The following is a 24295-nucleotide window of genomic DNA, read 5'->3' as shown; positions in this document are numbered from 1 at the left end:
CTTTCAAACGCGGCATCTTTGACAGATTTCAAGTCTATCGGATAAAATTCAAACAGAGGGGACGCCATTTTCCGTAATATTTAAATTTATATACGCGTTGATATTTCGATATTACAGTTTTCGATTTAGATTTTATCGAAGTTGATGAGAAAATAACGATGAAATTCGTAATTATCGATGCCTTTTCATATCCTTGATCTATCGAAATAATGGTTTTTAATTTTCATTGTTGTGAGTTCTGTTGTACGCGTTGTTGAGAGGATATGTGATAATGAGGGCGGGGGGAAACCTGTATGTGTACGCATCTTGCACGCGAGTTCCCTGTTTCGTCACATTTGAATACCCCTACAATTCTCTACGATGTGTTTCGAGATCAGAATGATAGGAACATATTTTTTACTTTACGAGATAGATTTCTCGTGGACTCGGGAAGCTTGTTGCATATTCGATCGAACTCGATCATTTCGATCGAGGTACATTTTAATATACATGACGTAATATGTCAAAATAAAAGCTTTTTTTTTTTTCGCTACATTGACGCGCGTTTCTAATTGTTAGCTATGACAATATAATAAAAGTTTCTATTTATAATTTTATATAAGAAAGAGGAAGACTTGGAAAATGCGAGGATATTTTGTGCGGCTACTATTGAATTGTATTTCCTGGCATTACACAGATTTACGTGTTAAAATTAGATACTTACGTACCTTCTACAATGTTTTAATTCCTAAATTTAAGCCACATATTTTTAACGATTAAATTTTATTTCACAATAACTTTTTTTAAAGGGATTAATGCAGTGCCAGATATTTAAAATAATTCGAGAAACAAAATAAATTAAATAAAATTTTTATAATTTTTCGATGTGATTATCTGCCTAATAATTAAGTATAGCCAATTATGATTAAAATTGCTAAATATAATTAAAAATCTTTTTTAATATTTTATATCAATATGATTGAAATAAGAATTATAGGCTCGTACTTTTTTTCTTCTTTTACTCTTTTTTTTCGCTAAAGTCTTCTTCTCTATGATAATAGGGCTTTGAAATATACCATAATAAAGTAGCTTGAGACCTCGGGATAATTTAAAAAGTGTCAAGACTCTGTCTTTTGATTCTTCGCAATCTCGCTGTTTGAACACGTCGTGAGATTTATGCGCCAGATAATTTACATAAATTATATCTCGCGTTTTTTTAAATTAGTGATTATGGAAGATGAGTTGGTTCTGCCGCCTCATCCTTCTGACTGAATCGTTCTCATCGGTGAATACGGTAAACACGGAGGAAATATTTGCGATAGAAAATATATTGGTAATCCCTCGTCAAAGCTTTTGGGTAAAGTTTGCAAGCTCGGTCGCAATGTCGAGGAAGTAAGTGCAAGACCTGTACATTGACGTCCGTCATTTCTTCTGCTCCCTCCTAGGCAAAGTGTTTTACCATGTTATGCCAAAATGGCACTCAGAATTTTCGCGATACGTATATATATCACGTTTAGGGATAAAGGAAGGGAAGTGAACCCCGGTTTATTATTGTTTATTGTTTTCTTTCATTATATCCATGAAATGATAATATGATATTCTCATCCCATGGGCCTTTAACAATTAAAATAGAGAACGATTATTATGAGAATGAAATTATATTAATTCTAATAAGGTCGGTTGAACGTTCGGCGATTATAATATACATACCGGGGAATGAAAAATATAACAATAGCGATTTAAATCGCTTTCCCGCGTGTGTGTTATTTAATATAGAGACTTTTATCTTCAGTATCTTGGCTTCGTGGAATAATTTAATTCATACTTATCTTTCTTTCTCTTAGATTGGCTAGATCTCTCAATTTTAATTAGTTAGTCGGGGTGAGAACGCGTGCAGGGCTGTTTCAAATTTCGGCTTTGCTTTCTCGACTAAATGAAAGTAGGTCAGAAATTCGTAATATATAGACTGAAATTCCCAATGGGTTCCACAATACGCGCGATAACGTTACAAATCTCGATGCTATTATTCGGATGGTTGGATATGTTGGAGAAGATTGCTAAAATATATATCAAACATTATGTATAAATTATGATTGTTATGCAGAGCTACGTTTAATCCGGGGAAAGAAAGTACATATACAAGCTTATGATATGAAATATTAACAAAAGATTTTGCAGATTACATATTAAAAATTACTTTCAATTATAATGAATTCTCATCTCATACATTCAACTCTCGTGAATAAAATAACACGAGATTCGTGTGAACGTAATGCATAAATTATTTTAGGCTCAAAACTTTTTTTGCGATCATATTTTGTCGCAGAAATTAATTCATTGAATTCAAATTAGCGATGAAATTAGCTTGTTTTCTGATGAATTCTGAAAATTCATTGATTCTAATAAAACTGTATAAAATAGTATTTTCGCTTTTTAAACGAAAATATATAAATTTAGTATATTTCTGCATGGTTGGTGAATCTCTGATTAATTTTTGTTCTAAAAAGTTGTAGTTTTTGAAAATTATAAAGAAATCATGTTTTACTGAAATATTGAAATATTTTCATGTTACGAGGTACAATATACCGTTAAAAAAATATATTCCCTGCAATTATTATGTCGAGTTCTTTTCATAAAATTGAACAGCACGCACAGTCGAAGATCCCATCGAAACATTTTCGAAAAAAAAAAAATAAGATGAAAATTGTATGCCTGTTGAATATTATGTGTATGTTTATAATGTGCGTGTGTACGTATGTGATAAAAACCCTAGAAAAATATTTCTAAATTTAAAATCAGGACAATTATTTGAAAATGATTCTATTAAAAATCAACACATATGCGGGATGTAAAAAAACTTTATTTTGTAATTATATATCTCTCGGAAATTATACGTGATGATATCCTTTGACTCGTGGATCGTAATTGTGCTTCTTTGAACTAATCAAATAATCTGATTTTTTTCTGTTGGAGATTGAAAAGAGTATTAATATTTATTATACAATGTAATCGATATTACGAGAACACGTTACGGGGCTTTTAATCAAATTTCTAAAGAGGACGGGAATTTATCGATGCTGAGAAAGATTCGATGAATCGTCATCCGGATGGCATGCCGGTTCGATTCGTTCGTTTGCAATTATTTTATACGTTCGGACTCTATCTCTTGCTTGGACGCTTGGACATTACGCAAAACATGTTTCGCTGGCATTGCGAGGTAACGGTTCAGCGAGGCGGGCTTGAAAAATTGTCCGATCGCCAGCGAACGACGCTTACGACATGTTGATCCCCTCGACATCGAGTCTTTATCTGTCGATATCTCTGAATTATCCCGGTCGTGTTTTGATAACGTACCGCGATGATGATAGAGAGAGAGAGAGAGAGAGAGAGAGAGAGAAACTCTATAGTTAGATCCTAGAATAAAGTGTCGAATATAATATGCATGGACGAATGAAAGCGGGGGCGAATTTTTGATGCTTCGTGAAACGTCTGTGCTGAAATCGGATGTCGGGATCCCCGAGACTATTATATATGATAGTCGAGAGGATTGTGAGGAAACTCCGAGTTTTGCATGTTAAGAGATTCATTTCTCCTTGTAAGAAAAAATATTTTGGTCTGTATCTACGCGAATGATGATTCATTGAAAGTGAATGGATTGGAGAAACGGGTTTCTTTCGATTCAAGGCGAATTCATTGGGGAGCTCGCTTTTATGTGACGATGAGAAAACTAAGGGAAAAAAGAACAAAAGAATTGTTTCACAGAAATAATAATCTGCATTTACGGCAGAAATAGAATACTTTCGCGGGATAAGTTCTGTTAATAGCTCTATATGTGTATAAATAGCTCCATATGTAATAAAGAGTATAGCGAATTTTTTGAATCGTAAAGTTAAATTAATGGATTCTGTGGAAAAGCATGTGTGCGATTATATTTTTATAAATCTAATATTTTTATTATATATTTGTTATTAATATATTTATATTAATATTTAAGTATTAAGCAGATTTTTTTAAATTGCTGAAATTTTGCGCGTGTATATATATCTAAGATTACTATCAATTTTAAAAATGGACTTGTACAACGTTGACAGTTTCAATTAAAAAAAATATATCGCGTTCCTATGATTTTTCAACGCGGAACGATCCATTTTTGCGGAAACATCGTTCGCACGAGTCACTTCCTTTCCGCTTTGGGCGACTCGTCCGGGAATAATCATCAAATGCGAACCGTGTAAATTCGCCGTGCCGGGACTTGCGAAATGCGAGTAATAGCTTTCGCCTTGCCAAGTCATTCTTCCGCCTGCACGGACGAGGCGCGATAAAGCTCCTCCTCGTACGAACATCGCGTCGACATTCCATTTTCGGAATGTAGCGTCTATCCTCCGTCTGGGGACCACCTCTAGCCCCCGATCCCGAGTAAGTGTATCCGGTTGCAGTGCCGCAGCGATGCTTCCGTAATTTATTTTGGCAAGCAAACTTTAGAGTTCTGAAATATCGCGACCTACCTATCTATTTAATTGTGAACTTTACAACGGGTCGAAGAAGAACGTTCGAAACGAGAATAATAACAAGAGAATAATATCGCACCACCGTTTCTGACGCGAAGATTTCGCCTTGAAAACTCGGGTATGCTGAATCGCGTTAAAGTAACATTTGAGCAAAATTATTTCCAACGTTGACATTTTCAAGTTCGTAAAGTTTATACAAATTCACTTGTAATTCAACTTGTATCAGATCTGGCCATATCTCGTTCTACTAATCATCGTATTCAAATAATTTTCGCTTTATAAGCACGATGCAGTGAGATTATTTTAAGAAAATAAGATAAAACTTTTGAGATTCTTTTTCTGTCACATTTTTACATCGCATATTTTGCCACAATTATTTCATCGCGTTTTACATTTCAATTCAATAATGTAATGTCAAATCTTATATATTTCTTCTTGTTTAAGTCTGTCATGTTTATGATAAAGTTGGTTGGAGTGAAATGCTCTAAAAGATCCGCTGGTGGCATCCATTGTTCATTGCTCACACGAGCTTAAGCGTAAACATGATTTATTCGCGGATTATGCATCGTGTCGCATCGAGGAAAAATATATTACTGCCCCGGTGATGTCGAGCTTGCACGTCGCGTCCGTCGCCGCCATCGCTACGCATACACTCTTTTATTTACATATTACAGTGTACATCTCTTGCAACGCTAGTCAGATACGTTAAAGCTCGATTATATATACGCGACTGTTCCTTTCTGAGAATGCATCTTGTGCTTGTTATTACATTTTGTTCTTCCGTTGGAAGAATTCGCGAGAAGAATACGGGAACGCGAACGGACCTGCGCGAATCTGTTACTTTTCAACGCGTTTCTTTTATGGAAAAAAAAAATGTAAAGCTCTTTTCTCGTATGTCGAAATATACACGTTTTGTGTAAACCAGTTGCGCGAGAACCAGTTTGCCGCAATAAATCCGTGTACAGGAAATAGAAGATATGCTATTAATTATATAATTCTATATTATATATCGATTAAAATTTTTTATACACACATATATATATAATTCTTTTCTCAATAAAAAAAAAAAAAATTTCTCTCTCTTAATTATTATATACTTCTATATATTTCATGACATATTTTTTTTTTTTTTTTATATAAAATGTGTAGTGTCCGTCGTTATTAAAAACAGTATTACTGAATTTGCAAATTGAATATTATTTTGCGATCTGTATCTAAAAAGAACGTAACATGCCATAACATCGAATAAAAATATATTGTGCTGTTACTAATTGTGTTTCGACTAGCAAAGTTAATCTTGCTCGGAAAAAAGGAATTCATGGAGTATTAACAATACGCGAAAGTCACTCTGCTAGTAGCGCGTTTCATTTGCATGTTTCAGAACTTTTTCCATGAAAAATGCAAACTGTTTGCGCGTTATAAAACTACTGTATTTCGCGAGTATTTTTAATCGTCGTTGCTAATTAATAATCTCTTCTGCATCGGCTGCGTGTACCGAAATTTCAGGCGACTAATTTACGATGGTGCGATGGGAAATGGGATTAGATTGTGTTATCAGAAGTATAACTTTGCATCGAAGTAGTTTTACGGAGCCATACATTATTCAACGAATAAATTAACAATTAACTCATGAAATTTCGTTATTATCAAAACTTGAATTAATATAAACAACTTTCTTAGATATTAAATTTTTATTCCGCGAATATATATTAAACGTACAATATAAAATTGTTATATTTTTCACTACGTACATATAGAGGGACTAAATAAATAATATTAAATTATTATATTCCATCGTAATATAATATTAACACACAACACATTAATCTGTTGTCTTTCGGTTATTTAGAAATTTTTATTCGCTATTACGCAGAATTATATCTTTTGTCTATTGGCGTAGCTCACGTTGTATGCAGGATTCGTACATATGTATCGGGACCATTAATGCGCTCCATTATTACAAGTCTGCTCGCGTTTATTCTCGTGCGAACAATCCTCCGGCCACAATTGCCGAGTCGACGACGTTCTGCCTATTGCTTCCCCTCTCCCGCCCCTCCCCCCTTTCCCCCTTTGAAACACAAACTCTCTTTTATGGTTTACAAGTTTACTTTTACGAGGTAAATGTCCTCGGTCACTCTTATCACTTCCCTTGCAGCGCGTAAGTGGAAACGGGGCGCATAATTTCGCAGCGCGGCAAGTTTCACAATCGCGAGTTTACGGCTCTGATACACAATCTAATCTTCTCCAAGAAGAATATAATTTAGCGTGTTTTTATAGAACTTATGATCAATTTTTTTCGGTGGACATTTTTGTCAACAGGATCGATCGACGACCGGATACCTAGAGGTGGTAGACGTCAAGGAGAAAAGAGGATGAGAGGAGGAGTCGATCCGCCGTCGAAGGTGAGGCGAGGTGGAACCGACTGAAAAAGAGAAGAAAAAGAAGAAAAAAAAAGAGGAAGGCTGAAAGTGAAGAAGAGACGCGGTGGAGGAAACGGCGGAGAGGGGTCGAAAGGTTGAGCGACCTACGGACCACGACGAGGAGGAGGTGGTGGCGGGGAAGGGACGGTGGGGAGAGGGTAGACGGGGAAGAAAGAGGAGGAGGAGGAGGAGGAGAAGGAGAACGATCGGTGGAGAAGGACGGAGAAATGATCTTGGTAGGTGACTGGCAAAGTGCTGCGGTGGTCGACTCCTCGACGAAAGGCAGATAGCGCCGCCATTAGTTGTTGCCGGGGCACGGAACATCGGGCCCATGCGCGTTGCGGCCCTGGCCGTGGGTGAGGAGGGTGAGGAGGAAGAGGACGAGGACGAGGAAGAGGAGGCGGAGGTGGAGGACCGAACGGGGCATCGCCACGAGGTTCGCGGGCTCGCGATGCGCCCCGCGGCTACGGCGGCAGTGGGGGGCAGAAGTCGACAGCCCGCCGCGATGTGTCCGATTTTCTTTGTGCTGCTGCTGCTGCTGCTGTTACCTGTCTGGATCCTGACGATCGTCGTCGATGCGTCTCCCCTTCGTCCCGTACCGCCGCACAGAGGTGAGTCACGTTTACCTTTCTTTGTCGACTCGTTAGAGGAACGGTGCCCCAAAGTCCGCGTACACTTCGAATGATATTACATTCGTCGTACGATGATTTTCTATGGACATGTCGATTCGCTATCGGATAAAGAATTTTTGGAATTCCAAAAGTTTCTTGAAATAACAGCCAATCAATCCTAAGTCCGATAAAACTTATCATTGACAATGTAATAGCATTTTTATATGGCATATGGATCAAAGATTGGAAATTAAAAATTGCAAAAGAGAAAATTTTCATTAAAATTTTCCTTTTCACAAAGAGTGTTTTCTTTTTCACATCTTAGTATTTAAGATTAAGATTTTTTAAATATAATTGTTAGTAAAATTATAATAGAAGAATAAAAAAGCTCATTAATATTGTTTTGGGTGAATAAATAATTATTATGATCTGACAAATAAATTATACACATAATGTTAAATATTTTTTAATTTTTTAATCTAGTTTAATCTTATAGTTACTCTATCTTTTTAATTTTTTTTTTCAATAATTAATAAAATATTATAAAATAAAGCAATTATAGGTTTTAAGAGCCGATTCTTTTTTTGTTTTTTGAAATTATTTATTTTAAATTATTATTCGCATTTTGATACAAAAAGCGTAAAAACGAATGACACGTGGAGAAACTATGAAAATAGTCTATGAATATAGAATTAAAAGAAAGCTTCGATGTCCAATAAAAATTATTTTCGCGATTTCCGGCATTGATTCGAATGGAATCACGAGTAATTCGTGATTGAGTTATATATATTAGATCTATTCTCATTTAGCAATCTGTAATGTGCATCTCGCAAATGCTATCATGTAATTCTAATTTGTATAATGAATATGAAATCGGTCTCGCATGAGAGATCGATTCATAAATAATAGATTCATATGGATTAACGTTGTTTTCATTATTTCTTTGATAAACCTGTATGAGTATAAATATATATGTATGTACAATGCCGTTGTATATGCAAGTTTCAAGTTTTATTTCATTGAAAATAACCATATTTTTCGTATATTCTCTTTTAATATCGATTCGGGAACAATGACAATGAATATTGGAACAGCTTGACAAATAATTCTTGATTTTTCTTTTTTACTTTTTGAATTAAATATTTTCATTATAATCTAAGATAAATTTAATAAAATCTCGCTTATCATTACACGTGTTCGCGTGACTCTCGAGATACTTTAGAAATATCACGCCATTCAATGTCCTGAACGGGTCCACCGGCGCTGTTCGACGATGATGGTCTCAACCCGTCCCAATACTCCCCTTTGCGTCACGTGTTCCTTTTATGTCCCGATCGTTCGATCGATAGTAGTTACGGAAACAATAGCACGCGACCTTAAACGGCAATCTAATTGCGAAAGCACGTGATGCATTTCGCGTTATTTCATTGACCGTTGTTCGAATCATATAACATACATGGAAAGTTGCTTAAGTCACATATCTGCAAAGTCTGTTCATTAAAATGAATATATAATTTATATTTCATGTCTTTATATTTGTTTGAAATTTTTTTGTAAACTTAGATAATTAAAAAATGTAATCGCGATGATTAAATAATTAGACAAATATCTAAAATAAAAAATTTGTAGCGAAGATAATAAAAGATAATTAAATTGAATATAAATAATGAACTGTTTTCTTTGTTTACTCGGCTCTTTTTCATTCTCTTGAAAAATAATTATTATGTAGATATCTAGGCGGGAAAAACATGTCGAGTGCGAGTAATTTGATTCGAATGTGATTGGATTGAATCCGAGAGCTTTCGTTTGCCGGATGCGACTGCTCTTATCACTAATAATAAGATTCTAGACCATTTCCACATTAATATATTCCTTCTATCTAATTCTTCATCTATCTAATTGAGCGCGTCTATAATTAAAATTAACCAAATTATACATGTGAATAAATATACAATTTTCTTTTTATTATTTGAGTTTTTAACTACACGGTAAAAAATTCTTTAGCTTTTTATTATTTTTTATTAAAACAGTTTTACACATACACAAATACTTCCCGGTCATTGAGAAATCACTTCGTACGGATTATAAAGATATCGAAAAATTATTAAATTCGATTTATTGAAATCTAATGGCTGGGTTATAAAGACGTGTGCATCCTTTCGGTTAAATGGCGGAGAAACAAGTGCACTTTGGTCGCTGTACTTGTCCGAGATCTAAAAACGCGTCTCTGAGGAGCTCTTTTGGTCGAGTGGTTGTAGTGAATGCTTGAGCGTTCATTTCTTTTAAAATTTCTGTCACTTTACCACTCTTAAAACATTAAACGAGTTTTCATAACGAATATGATATTTTGCAACATATACAATGTACGGAAATGAAATAATTGACTTTGCAATTATTTTACGACAAAGTATATATCGGAATTCATAAATAGATAATAATATTTACGAGAGCCTTATAATTTAGACATTTGGTTTCTCTTATTAATTTTTTCTTCTTATTATCGAAATTTAAATTATATTTCTATAAAAGCGAATAATATTGATTTTGATTATTATTACATATTCTTTAAATATTCTTCGTTAAATATAATGCTGCCTAATTTTAATGATGTAATTTAGTGATATACGGATCTCATATAAATTTCTGTTATTATCGCATATTCAATGCTAAATATAATTGCCGGTTAAAATTAATGTTTCTGTAACATGGATGTTTCATTTAGAATCGAATACACATTTATTCATGGATGTATTCATTTTGTTGCTCTATATTTAATGATAGAAATAATTGACTGAGTTAGCTTTTTTTTTTTTTAATGCGATACAATTATCGCGCGTTTGTGCAATCGAGCGCGATTTGAATACGCTTTAATATTTAAATTACATAATAGAACTCGAGTATTTCAATCTGACAATGGAAATATTGAAAATATTTCTCTCAATAGGTTTTCTTCAATTTTGAAAAAAAAAGTACTAAGTTTTCAGGAGGGAATAGCTTTATCATTATTTTTAGACTATAGCAAAATTATTTAATATCATATAGATAAAAAATAACAATATATTACTCCAAAATAATTTTGCATTTTTATAGTCATTTAATATATCTATAAGTATAATTAAAATGGAATTCTATAAAAAAAAAAAAAAAAAAAAAAAAAATCTCTTTTATAAGAAGACCTGCTTTATGTTTAAAAACGAGAAAAGAAATATAGCCGTATAATTCTGAAATACGATGTGAGCATGAGTTAGACTTACATTTACAGAGCTCTAGTATTGTTATAAATAAGGTAATCGTAACTAAGACGTTGAGTTATACAATACGAAATAATATATTAATAATTTTGTATGTAAGTATTATCTTGTAGCAACAAAAGAAATTTTCTTTTCGTGTTCTTTGTTTGCCTATAAAAAAGAGATTAACGGGAACGGACTTTTTAGTTTATCTAAGAAATGAAGAAGCGTTTCTTCGCGCTCTTAATCATGCTCGCAGCTGGTACAAACGTATGCTTTATGGTGCGACTCATCTTCGCGTGACTCGCGATTTACGGTTTGCGCAACGCATTCTCTTCCCAGAGACGTGGCCATTAATAGAACCGTTTCCTTCGCATGCATTTTTTCAGATATCACGCGCAACTCATACATCGGATATTACGAGGCAGCTGCTTACGACACCGCGACCTTGAGACAACATCGCAATCGGATACGTCGCGACGTCACCGATCCTGAGCAACCTCTGATTTTGCACCTGAAGACGCTTGATAGGTGAGTCCCATAAGCGAATCCATCTTTCCCTATCTCGATACACACAACGATACAACGAGCTTCTTTTTCCCTTGTGCGTGGCTTGTTTCGAGCAAAGACACAAGATCGATACCGGATCTGACTTTGGACATCCGAGAAGACTGTTGAAATTTCAGCTATCTCGAACACTAGATTCTAGTTTCATAATCAAAATATGACGAATATCGGAAATTTGAAAAAGACATCAGATTTCGATGTTTGCAGATCTATGACATTATAAAGATTTCATACGATTTAGCAAAGCTTCTCCGAGTAAGCTTTTGTAATTATACAATATTTTACAAATTTCGAAAATTGCGAATACTGTATCTTTTACATATGATTGTAAAACGACATGGACAAAGTCGGCGGGGTGTCGCTACAGCGTTCTCGGTATGTCCTAATTAGGTCAGTGGTGTCTGAATCCGATTAAAGATGGTGGTCAGGACCGATTCACGTATGGCTTATATAGTTTGTATATATCGCGTATAATCGAAGTTATTTGGAAATTGTGTGCCATATATACATATATCTTTTTTATAAAAATAGAGATTTACTAATAGATATCGAAGGAAGTTGTTTTCTTTTTTAACAAAGAAAACTGAGTTTTTCTTTTATTGTTTTCTAGTATTATTATAGGATTATTAGATATTCCTATTTTTTATTATATAAGTTATTCTTTATATATTTTTATCATTTTTCAAGAATCTTTTATTTCTTCGCAATGGGAGATTATGTTCAACACAAGATGTATTGTAATAATTTATAATTATTGAAGCTTTTTATAATTATTTATAATTTATAATTATTTATAATTTATAATTATTAAAGCTTGGAGAATTATAGAAAAAATGCAAATATAATATCAATGTTTGCATGTCAAACTAGATTCACTAGATTTGCTATCTACAGGAAGAGCAATTATAGAGTTTCTCTCTCGCAGTTATTTAATGTAAGATTGGAACGTAACGCAACATCGGAAAGTTTAATTTATGATAGCGCTCCAGTTTAACAACGATACAAACCGCGCTCTAGTCCGTCGATGTATTACGGAATCGTTTAAATATTGACTCGCGCTTTCACTCTTGCGGCGTATTTATTAACTTAAGAAATAGATACTACAGATAACGGTTCGTCTTCCTTGTATATTACGAATTATAACGGTACATGATATGATTTTCTCTGAATTCTTTAATCCTCTTGAACTACAAAATTATATTTCTATCGACGCTACTATATTTTTTATTATAAGACATAATCGGGGGAAAAAAAAATTAATTGACAGATAATAAATGAACAGTTTATTTATTTATTATTGCTTTATTAAGTAGTAGGATATTATATATCTGTAGAAATTAAATGTCGAGTGATTTTCTTTATGTATTAAGCTATGAGGTAATCACATGATTTCAATAATAGAGAAGATCGTGTCGGATGAATTCTACAATCGCATTAAATCACCACGAATCCGAAAATTTTGTCTGGTTTCGCGTCCCGCGAGGTGCAATGTTGAACATTTGTCCAACATTATCCATTATGCAAGAGACCGTGACGACCGCGTGCACCGTGTAGTGTGCAAAGTTACAACGAATGGTCTAGTATCTCGGCCGTAGCGAAGTGACCCGGTAGAAATGGTTTGCTCGCGAGTCCATCGCCGTCGTGTTGCCTCTTCCTCGCCCCCTTTCCTTTTTCCCCGGGGGGAGGAGAGGAAAGGGAAACAAGTTTCCGAGGAAATTTCGCCCGTAATTCATAGACGTTAAGCTAATTAACTGGCGGGTACTTCTTGATCCGACAGTCAGAAGGATTTGCGGCACCCCGGAGGAAGAGACCGGGGAGATAGAGAGAGAGAGAGAGAGAGAGAGAATGAGAGAGAAATCTTCTTCTCGACGAGAAATCAGTGAGTCAAGTCCCGTGATTCTCGTGCGTCGGATTTGAACGCGCGTAATTACCGTTAATTGCTCCGACGACGACGAGGACGACGTGACGTCATTGGCTTTTTTTTTTTTTTTTTGTTCTTCCATCTCTCGCTGGTGCGATTACCATTACTTTCGAAAATTCGCCGTGAAGAAAATTTGTTTACGCCGCGCTTATCTCCTTGAAGTCGTGGAATTAGAGCATTGATGTTTCTATTAGCGGAATTAGCGGTCTGTATTCGGGGGGAGTAGTTGTCTTTCTCTCCTGAACAAGAGATGTCTTGTGATGTATGACAATATATTTATTATTTAAATTTTGCGTATCTATTGAAAACATTTAAAAAATATATACATTAACTTAATTAAATATACATATACGATTTTTGCTCCAATCAATTATATTATATCTATAATTATATAAAGCGCAACGATTACGATCGCTGCAAGTTACAGCCCGCTATTGCCACTTATCTCGATGCGTTACGACTCGAACAGTTATTACGGCTATACCATTCCGCCAGGCGCAATATCTACTGCCGTTCTACGTTCCAGCGATTCCAGGGAGTTTCAGTCTCGAAAGAATTTCAGTTGGTGAAGAATTCCCTACCTAAAACTATCCGGGGAATATTAAATAAATGAGTACAAGAAAAAAATCGTGGGATATTTATTGGCATTCCCGTTTCGCGCACCACCCTCGCATCGCAAATTTCACGTTCTACGCGACAAACGACACGCAGCGTCTCTCTCAGGTGATACAAGACACAAGAGAGAGAGACAGAAACATCCCTCGAACATCTCTCCTCCGCAGTCTCGTTCTCAGTTCACCGATGTAACTGCAGCGTACATCTCTTTATGTAAATCGGTCGAATTCACGTCAGACAATAAAATGTAAAACAGAGGGGGATCGGAGTCGTGCGCGCGATTCCCTTCGTTCGTTCCCGGTGTCGTCGTTCGTACCAAGCGCGCGCCACACCCTCCTGCCACCGGCCCCTGCCCCCTTGCCCCCTCCCCCCTCCCCTCTGCCCTCTCCCCACGAAACCTTCCTGTACTGTCGCACGACGGTGGCGTTTCCACCCCGGCGCACCTGGTACAAACTGGCAAGATAATAGTTGAGGAGAGAAAGAGAAGAAGAGAAGTTCCCTCCGTGTGCGACACACACGCGCCGCCGTCCCGGTTTCTTGTCGCAGCGGCCTTCGCTCGGTGATCGTTCCCGTCGAGTATCGCAATGCGATTTTCCTACCCTTATCCGTGCCGCGGATACGCCCGGCGAATTTATTTGGCAAACTTGCCGGCTGTGTTTATATCATCTCTCATATTTCGCGAATATATATATATATGGCACATCGATAGGCTGCTTTTGTAAATTTTGTCGCGACGTCTGCGATTAGACCGCGATACATTCGTTCTATGATCTTTTCTCTCATCTACTTTGCGTTCTGCAAGAGATAAATTATAAAAATAGCCTGCAATGTTTCACGAGAGTAATTTATATTATACAATGTATAATCTATTGTACTCTATTTTTTTATCCGATCGCGTTGTATTTATGAAATTGATTCTCATTTTTTATAAAATTAATATTAAAAAATATATATATAAACTGTAGTAAGAAAGCTATTTTCGAAAGAAAATTAAAATCGACATTTCTGAGGGGGGAAAAAAAAATTGCAACACGAACCCTTTATATACGATTTTCTATACATTTAAAAACGATTAAGGAAGATCATATTGTATATTTCTTTTTTAATGATATATTTTTTGTCATATTATGAGAAAATAACTATTTATATTTTATCGAGGATTTTATTTAGTTTCTTTTAGATTGTATGACACGCACATAAATAAGAATTTACATATTATATACATTTTTAGCGATTTCTCAATATATAGTCTAGTCTTGGGAAGAGAGAGCGGTATAGTTGAGAGTCGGAAATAGACATCGTATACAGGCGACACCTTCTCACTTTTCTACCCGCGCTTTTGTTTCTCGATGAAAGAGGCTTCGCGCATGAATAAGGCCGTATGTACCTCGGCGCACCTAGCTCGGATGTTGCGGATCCAGTTTTCCCGTACGTGGGCACAGGTTTACCATCCAAGCCAACGCATCGTTTCGTCGTGCATACGGGGGCGTGTTATGGGCGGCTATGAAATATATGAAAGCTAAAAGAGCACACGGTCGGAGCTGCCTTTTCCTGCCTAGCTCTAAGATATTTGCATGTGTGCCTGGACTTCCTTAATACAATAAAGTCGATCTTTGATACTAAAGCGCAGCATCGTGGCAAAAATCGTGAAAATTTACCTCCTCGATGCGGGCGCGCGAGTCATAAAAAGTACGTATATCGCGCGCTTATGATCATTATGAAAATAAACGTTATGCAGAAGTTACGAGGAAAAACAGAAAAATTATTTCAACTACTTCCCCGCTTCGAAAGCACGATCGCTCTTCTTTTGAACAAGTTATAACGGTTATAAAGAAGCGTGCTCAAAGAATTATTAAACGGATGATTCCTTTTTGTGATTGTATTAATATATCAATATTTCCCGTAATGATTAGAAAGAGCGAGGACCACGAAATTAATGAATAATACCTCGAATCAATATTTGTAATAAAAGAAATACAGATATCTTATAGACTATTGACAAAGTTTATTTAAAAGCTAAAATGATTATAGAATATCTTTAAGAAAGAAAGTATATCGGTAATAAAGTTCCACTTTTGCCAAAGGAATTTGGTACCGACTTTTCTTAAAGGAAAATTTAATCTCTCGATGGCATGATCTTTCTCCTCTCCTTTTATCAGCAACTTTTTTCACATTTAATGTTGAATACGTATAGTCAAATGATTTAGTATAAGAGAAAATAATTTTTGAATGAAACTAAAAAAAGAAATTATATTCTTTAATGTATCAATATTTATAGTAAATAATTCATCTCTCTTGGCACGTTAATTTTTATCATTTGAATAAGTGTGCGTATTCAGATATTATTTAATTGTTTCGGAAATTTATAATGATAGAAATAGATTAAGTGTTCCTTGGTTTTAATCGGAGAACATCTCGTACATACAAACTTAAGAGATTAGCGGCAATAAAATTGGCAAGTGCAACGAAAGTTCGCCTTTTACAAGCTTCGCGCATTAAAAACGGCACTTAAACGACTTTTTCGCGAGTGTGGTTACGATGCGATGAGGCGAAGATACGACGTAACGAGCCTCCTTCAAGACAAAGCTGACGATTCAATGCGCGGTACGTGGCGAAGGCGTAAAGACGTTGGATTATGAAAATGATTGTCGCGGAAGCAGCATGGCGAGCGCGCCATAAAGAGCCGGGACTAATTGTTACACTTTCCCTAATTCCTCGGCTAATGCGTCCCAACTCTGGCCGCGTATCTTTATGGTAATCCAGCGTGTTAGCGTCTTTTTGCTTGGGTACGTTAAAGTCGTTTCTTCACCGGCGCCTTCGCGCTACTAACAATAAATGCCGCGAAAAGAATTACGATCGCTCTGGCAGGTCTCTAAATAAAAGCGTGAACGGCCGTTAGCCGATAATACATTAAAAGAACTTTATTCTTTAGGAATAAAATTATTTTCTTTCCGAATATAGACATTTATTGAAAGTAAATCGCTAATGGAGAAAGAGAAATTAATAATATGATAAATAAATTTAAAATACATTATATGTATATAATTTTTTTTTTTTTTTTTATAGCATATTGCTTGTGATTTTTTACATTAATTATACTGTGAAGTACAAATTAAATGCGTGATTTAGATGGGAAAGATAAAATCTTTTTTCTTTCCATATTTTGCCAATACATTTTTAAATACTTTTTTCGATAAATCTAATTAATTAGTAATTTTTTTATAAGCTATAAATAATTTGTTGGTTAAGAATTCAATATACAGAAAAAATTGTGCAAAATAATTGAGATATTTCCCTTAGTTTCTTTTTGTATACGAAATACCCGGAATGTTTTGTTTACATTTTTGTTCTTGAAATGAAGCTCTAGTTTTTCTGAAAAAAGAAAAACATAATCGGCTATCCGACCGATAAGAAATAAAACATAGGCAGTAGGAATTTTAGGTATCAACAACTCACATAAGAGTCAGTCATCGACAAATGAACACAGAGACAAAATTTCCAACATTTTCGATGAAAGAACGAGAAAGAGAGATTAGATCTAACAATAAAGCAAGAAGTGATGTTAGAATATTTCAATATATGAGATTCTTTATATATATATATTTAGCAGCGTGCGTCATTGTAATATCTTTAACATGACGTCGCGTTTGATTAGTTTCACTTGACCTATGTAAATACAACGTGGTACGTATTTGCGCATCGTCATTGTGATAGTCATATAAGTTTGAACGCTGATTTTATGCAAAATGAGATTCATGTCATTATTTTACCGTATTTTATAATGATTTTCAGTTTCTCGCCGACTTTTTGATTGTCATCACGTGTAAGTGATCTGTCATATGATGACCATCACTATGATTGTCGTGCTTAAAAAGGATATATCATCTAATTGAATGAGGATGTGCAAGAAGAATATATGAGCGTATATTATAAAGATTTAAGATAAATTTAAATTACTCTAAAAAGATTAGATTTTAAATAAATTAAAAAACGCAATTTAAATAGAAAATTATTTTTCTCGAATTAATAAAACTCCATTTTATATATTTGCACTTGTATTTCGCGTGTTAATAATGTACAAATATCTCATTTTGTCGTGTTACGCATGTTTCCTATTTAATAACCTTGGCTCGCTCTTGATTAAATATGTTACAATGTATTTAATTTGCAAATGTATAGTTACGAAATGCAATTATGTTGCATATTTAAATGGACGGATGCATTTCAGTTATAAATAATAACTAGTATATGCGACACGCGTATTTGTGAAAACGCTAACGAGTTTCTCGGGCACACGTTTCAATTTACCATATTCTAATATTGTATGCGTTTATATTGCCTCTTTCAAAAATATCTTCTTTGTAATGTATTTGTTGTTGCATTTTGTACAGAATATAGGGCACGATTACGATAACTACGGCTCCCTATTCGAAAGGTCGTTTCTGAAAGCATTTTTGAAGAGAAACACGAGAAAAATAGTAAACATGGTTGAATTTATTTTTACATACAATAGATGCTCTATAATTCTATATGGTAGCATCTATATGTCTTTATCAAGAAACAAATATTATCATGTTTCAATCGTCATTTACTTTTCTACAAAAATAGTATTTCTTTTTTTTTTTTATGCCGAAAAAATACATTATATTCGATTTGCGAGCAACACTTCGTTATATTTTTATTATCTCTTTATTATATTTTTTTTATACGATACGCTATTTTTATAATCTCGACGGTATATGCGCGTCAATGATTGAAAGCGTTTTTATGAAAAGATCAATAACATATAGATATGGATATTATAATATTTTAATGTTTTACTTTTTTTCCACAAATTTTTGCTCTTTCGTAATTTATTTACTATACTATTTTGTACCAATAAATAATACGCTTTAATTTAATATAACGAGCGTAAAACTTGCTAGAATTATTTAAATTTTTTCATATTCTCATTTATTGTACATCTATGTATTTATCATTTATTTTTTTAGAAAGATAGAATGCAGTATATGTAAGGAAAGACATCGCTTGATATCGAAGGAAAGATTTATTCGTGTCATATGATGTGTCTTTGCCATCAAATGTTCTGATGATAATAATCAATCTGTGCTTTTAATCCATTTTAAGCCGCGCGTTTTTTTAATAGGAATCCGCAAGGAATAGCGCAAATGTCAATCTTAATAGATTATGATCTCGTTAAAGGCGGATTTGTTACGTAAATGTCACTTGTAGGAGCGAAAGAGCGCGTATATATTTAACTGAATCTGTGGGAGAAGCCATTCGATCTGTATGATGTTACATGGTTTCATCTTGAGCTTAAGCGATCTTTAGAGCTTCGAAGGCTTCGGATGTCGCATTTCTTGAAGTCATAGACATCCTGCATTGCTAGATCAATCCTCGAGTCTATGTTAGGAATAGAATGCGCGATAAACATCACGATTAAATCATATTTTGTACTTATTTGTAAGAATTATACTTGAAGAATTTTATTTTAAATATTGAAGATTTTTGTGTTGAATATATATATATATATATTTCTCTAATGTTGTTAGAATAATGTGATATATATTTTGAATATAAATATAAAATGTTTAAAATGTTTAAAATTTTATAATATCAACGATATTTCTTCATTATCGATAATTTATCAGCTAAAGATGTCTTTATATATTTTATTTTTGTGCGAGAGATTGAAATATATCTACATAATAAATATGCACGGATTCATAAACTGATTTGACATTTAATACAAAGCATGTGCTCGAGAGTGACATGGCATCTCGGTGACACATTATTTTTTGTCTTCACAAGCGCGTGCAATACCTATATTGATATATAATATGGAGATCTTGTTCATATATTTGATTTAAAATAATATTTATTATTTTTATATCATTTTTATATGAATCTCTTTACGGTCTTATATATTCGAAAATTTAGTTGTAGAGATTTTATATATAATATAATCTAATATAATATAATATTATAATATAAAAGAGGTTTTATTACCGAATCGATTTCGAACATTATAATTACAATAGATGGAAAATGTCCCATCTTTTATTATTTATTTTATTGATATTGGAGAGATATTCTCTAGATTCCCGCGTTATCTAAAATCAAATTCGATATCTAAATTCTCGATATCCCAATCAAAATTATCGGAATAATTTTTGTGGATAAGTGAAATATAGTTCTTCATTTAATGTTTCCCGTTCCTTTGTTACGGCGATTACCTTCTCACTATTCATATTATTATCAGATTATCGGCTTTTTGTGTAATGACCCGAAGTGAGCCTCCATTATCATTATTATAGCACACGAAGAAGGTCGACAATTAGTCTTTCCCGCATTCAAACCACAAAAAGTTTTCTCGTTCCGTTACTTTATAATTACTATTCATCTTATAGATTCTGGACGATACGATTAGTTCACGACGCGAGTCTGTTCAGCAAGGACGCATCTTTTGAAAGTACGGACGGACCAATATCCTTCGACACGTCGCATTCTTATGTCGGCACTATTTTAGGTAAGCTCAATTATATTATTCCGTTTATATATAATCGATTGAAAAAATTATAAATTCAGCTTTTAATTAGTTTCATATAATTATTAACTGTATTATTAAATTAATTATTATATTATTCAATTAAATACTATTTGAATTAAAACAAAATATTGAATAAATTATGTCTCTCATCATAAATTGAAAATATTTAATTTTACACAATTGAAGAAAACGTTAGAGCGAAATAATACACTTAAATTATATTTTATATTTTTTTATCTGTTTTATATAGAATTCTTTTACTTCATTTTCTTCGCATTCTCATCTTCAACAAATCAAATTATTATTTTCTACAAGTATTATTATTATTATTTTAACTGCAGTAATTTTTGGAATAAAATTAATTAACAATTTCATCGATGTATCGATTAAATTGTATATCCCGTGGTTTTTAATTTAATTTTAAAATACGCGTTACATGATAATACAAATAATATAATTAACATTAATAATGTACAGAACTGTATGTATTACAAATATTGTGCACTACGTTTATCCCGTTTGTTTAGAATCGATTATTCTTTCAAGTTTTTAAAATGTAATTGCCCTATATAATACACTTTTTCGCAACTATTGTTGAGAAATCTATTTTCTCTGTGTTCGTCTCCGTGTTGTGTATAGATATGTATTAATTTGCATTGATTTAGCGATAAAGCGCAAAATGCGTGTATCAAAGGGACTAAGTACATTTGCGCGTAATTCCTTGCCCAAGTCGTGGATCTTGATTTGAGATTATCGTGATTATCTCGACAATCCGTTAATCTCAAAGCTCTCTCATCGTGCGTCAACGCCGCACTCTGTATAGCCTGTATAGATGTGAGAGCGCCCGTGATAGTCATTGCAGCGCAACCAGATCAATATTTATACACGTTCGCTCCGCGTATTGGAATTACATTGCGTAAACGAGGCGTATTATCGTCATTAGCGGCGCGGAGTGATCGCTGGCGAAAGAGTGTCGGCACATTTTGAGATTAGGCGTGGCTGTATGCTGACGAGCATGTCCGCGACAAAGTAATTACCCGGGGATCCTTCAATTTCAGCTTGGTGATGGATAGCGTGTATAGCCGCCCCGTCTGCTATTCCGCAGGCGGTTTTCGCGAGCACATGTGCAGCCGTATTCGCCTGGTAAAATCATGCTTCGGCGCACCTGAGGGTGCCTTGTTTAATCCTTTGATGCACTCTATCCGCTTTCACGTTACGGAAAGACTTCACTTCATTATAATTGAATACCGGTTTCTCAAGCCGAAAATTACATCAAGAAAGATTTCGTCTAATCTTAATTTAATAACGTCGCAAGTAAAGCGTAAAGAACATTTTGCTAATAACAGACACGTTTATTATAATTAAATAAATTTTATATTTTTAAATTCTATTGTGATAAACGACGAAGAACTGAAAGGAATTTTCTATTTGCATAATAATTTACATTTATTTTAATATATTCTACAAACAATATAATATGTTGTATATGTATATAACATATATATAAATTCATATATTTTAAAAAATTTAATAATTTAATTGCATATTAAAATTTTATTTTTGCTCCAAAAATAAAGTAATTAATCGATGAAAAATAAAGTTTTGTTTTTATTAGTTTTTTTTTTTTTTTTTTTTTTATCGATTTCTCTGAGATATTACACAAGCAGTTTCAGTGTCAGCAAAGAATAAATTATCTCAGAACTAAGTAACGCTCAGGATTGGCTTTATTATCACAGTATAGGTCTTTTGGAATATTTAGCTATACTTTAATTAGCCAATATTTCCAAAATTGCATGCGTGACAAGAAAATTATGTGCGACGCATGAAGTTATTTTAACTCCCAAAGCGCATCAAAGGATTAACGCTTTGTTTAATATCACTGCGTAACCACAGATGGTTTTCCGGCTGAATACGATTTCAGTAATTCATTAAGCACGCTCTCGTTAGTTCGCGTCGCTAATGTGCCCATAAATAATTGAGCTTGTTCCGCGTTACACGAATCAGTCTATCTACAGAAGAACTGAAATAATCTTTCTTGATCAGTTGTTACAAAAAACATCTCAATGATTTATCAGCACTAGTAGCTTAGTTTCCATGTAATTAATTAAGAAGAAATCTAAACTTTCGGATATACCGCGTTACACGGACGATAGCGATTAAAATTCTTACGGTAAATTTAAAGTAGATTTGGTTGTAGTAGACATTTTTATTTACGTGTGTAATTTGTGATACATTCATAATATTAATATAAATATTTTGATAATCATATTGACAAAAAAATAAGATTTGTTAAAGTGCATTTTATCTTGTGTGAGTTAAATGATCTTATTATTCTTTCGCGGTAATAGAAGGATTAAAGCTTAATAAATAATGATGAATTCTAATAATAATAATAATAATGAAAGCTTAACAATAATTCATATAGATATCAGTTAATTTTCAAGACCGGAATGGGTCGGTCAGGTCAATCGGCGACACCCTATACATTGAATTGATATCTCCTCGTAACTTTTCACGACTCTCATCGCGACTCGGAGCGAAATCGAGAAATAAATTCCGTGTTCGAACGAGCGTATCTCGAAGCGGGTCGCGTGCGCTTCGCCGCGAGGTAATATCGAGGGAAGTGCAAGCCGAAGCCATTGTCGATTTCAATTCAAAATTATTTGCAAACCACGCGTGAAATACAAGAACGAGAGGGCCATTTTGCGCAAATTCTCCAGATTTTGAAACTTTGCGTGCGAATTTGTGGCAAATTCTTACAACATTATTGGACGCGCATTGCTCTGTTAAAGATGCAAATATAATTTTTTTTATTGACATGATACTATGATTATTTTCTACAGGAATAAAGTTTTTTTTTTTTTTAATAAGATAAGTATATATCTTAATGTGGACTATCGGTTTATTTCGAATCATAGTTAACCGACATTCTCGGATAGCATGCTTATCTTATGTTTGCCGTCTCGCTCACCGCATTAAACTAGAAATTTCATTTTCATCTTTTGGAAACATGCCAGATTCACCTATTGGAGATACACCGCACGGGGGATGTTGCCGAAGGATTACAAATAGAGGGATGTAGTATAGACTATAGACTTTTAATGGGAAATAAGCGTATGCACGTCCATACCATAGTTGTGACTATAACTGTTGGAACCTATAGTTATATGTCTGTAGAAAATATGAAAATTTAAAATCTAGTCCTTTATATATGATATTTAATTTTAATCTCTATTTTTCTTCGAATCAAAATCTTCTTTTTTGTATTATGACATAGTAAAAATATTTTCCGGCTTTTTTTTTGTTACATTGATTGTTATGTTAATAATTACGGTTTAAGAAAATAAATACACGAGTAAATATCAAATTATCGATAATTCTATCTACATATTGTGTAAAAGAAATATTTCATTGTACTCTTTCTTTTAAAGTGAAATGTTTTAGTATCTTAAATGATGGAAAGACTTTTTTAAACTCATTTTTTCTTTTTTCAAGAATAAATCAGAAATTGTTTAGCATTATTTTAAGCAGAGTTCTAGAGGAGAATTGTCATAATCTCTGAATATTATTAGAAATTCATGTTTAATTCGGATTTTATGACTTCGTCAATTCCGGTTATGAAAAATTTTAATCATAATTTAAGAAATCGTTTTATAGGAGTCAATGCGCGCACGTGATTGAAATGACAGAAACCTAGGTACGGCACTGACTAGATTCATCGACAGTAGGTGATACTGGTGCATCATCCGATGCCCGCGAGCCTTGTTGCAGGAATCAGACGAACACATGCATCGGACAATACGAGAGAGAGAGAGAGAGAGAAAGAGGGGAAAACGTGGTATAATTTTGGCGTATACGGCGAATTAAACGTAACCGCAATAAAAAAAAAAAAAA

The 24295-nt window shown here is 33.9% G+C and overlaps 1 protein-coding gene across 1 annotated transcript in view; it reads left to right on the top strand.

Annotated features, from left to right (window-relative positions):
- Positions 1 to 7066: 7066 nt before the first annotated feature.
- The window catches only part of LOC138934462 (disintegrin and metalloproteinase domain-containing protein 10-like), a 39690-nt gene continuing 22461 nt past the window's right edge, over positions 7067 to 24295 (top strand). Inside the window, exons 1-3 of the mRNA XM_070298220.1 lie at positions 7067 to 7518; positions 11138 to 11279; positions 20262 to 20380. Of these exons, the coding sequence (XP_070154321.1) occupies positions 7239 to 7518; positions 11138 to 11279; positions 20262 to 20380 (541 nt within the window). The 5' untranslated portion in view covers positions 7067 to 7238. The remainder of the gene's footprint in view (positions 7519 to 11137; positions 11280 to 20261; positions 20381 to 24295) is intronic.

The sequence above is a fragment of the Polyergus mexicanus genome, unplaced genomic scaffold, assembly GCF_030449975.1.
Source record: "Polyergus mexicanus isolate NDT 795.1 unplaced genomic scaffold, iyPolMexi1.0 SCAF_7, whole genome shotgun sequence".
In the NCBI taxonomy this organism is placed as follows: Eukaryota; Metazoa; Arthropoda; class Insecta; order Hymenoptera; family Formicidae; genus Polyergus; species Polyergus mexicanus.
This window is presented reverse-complemented; position numbering and strand designations above follow the sequence as displayed.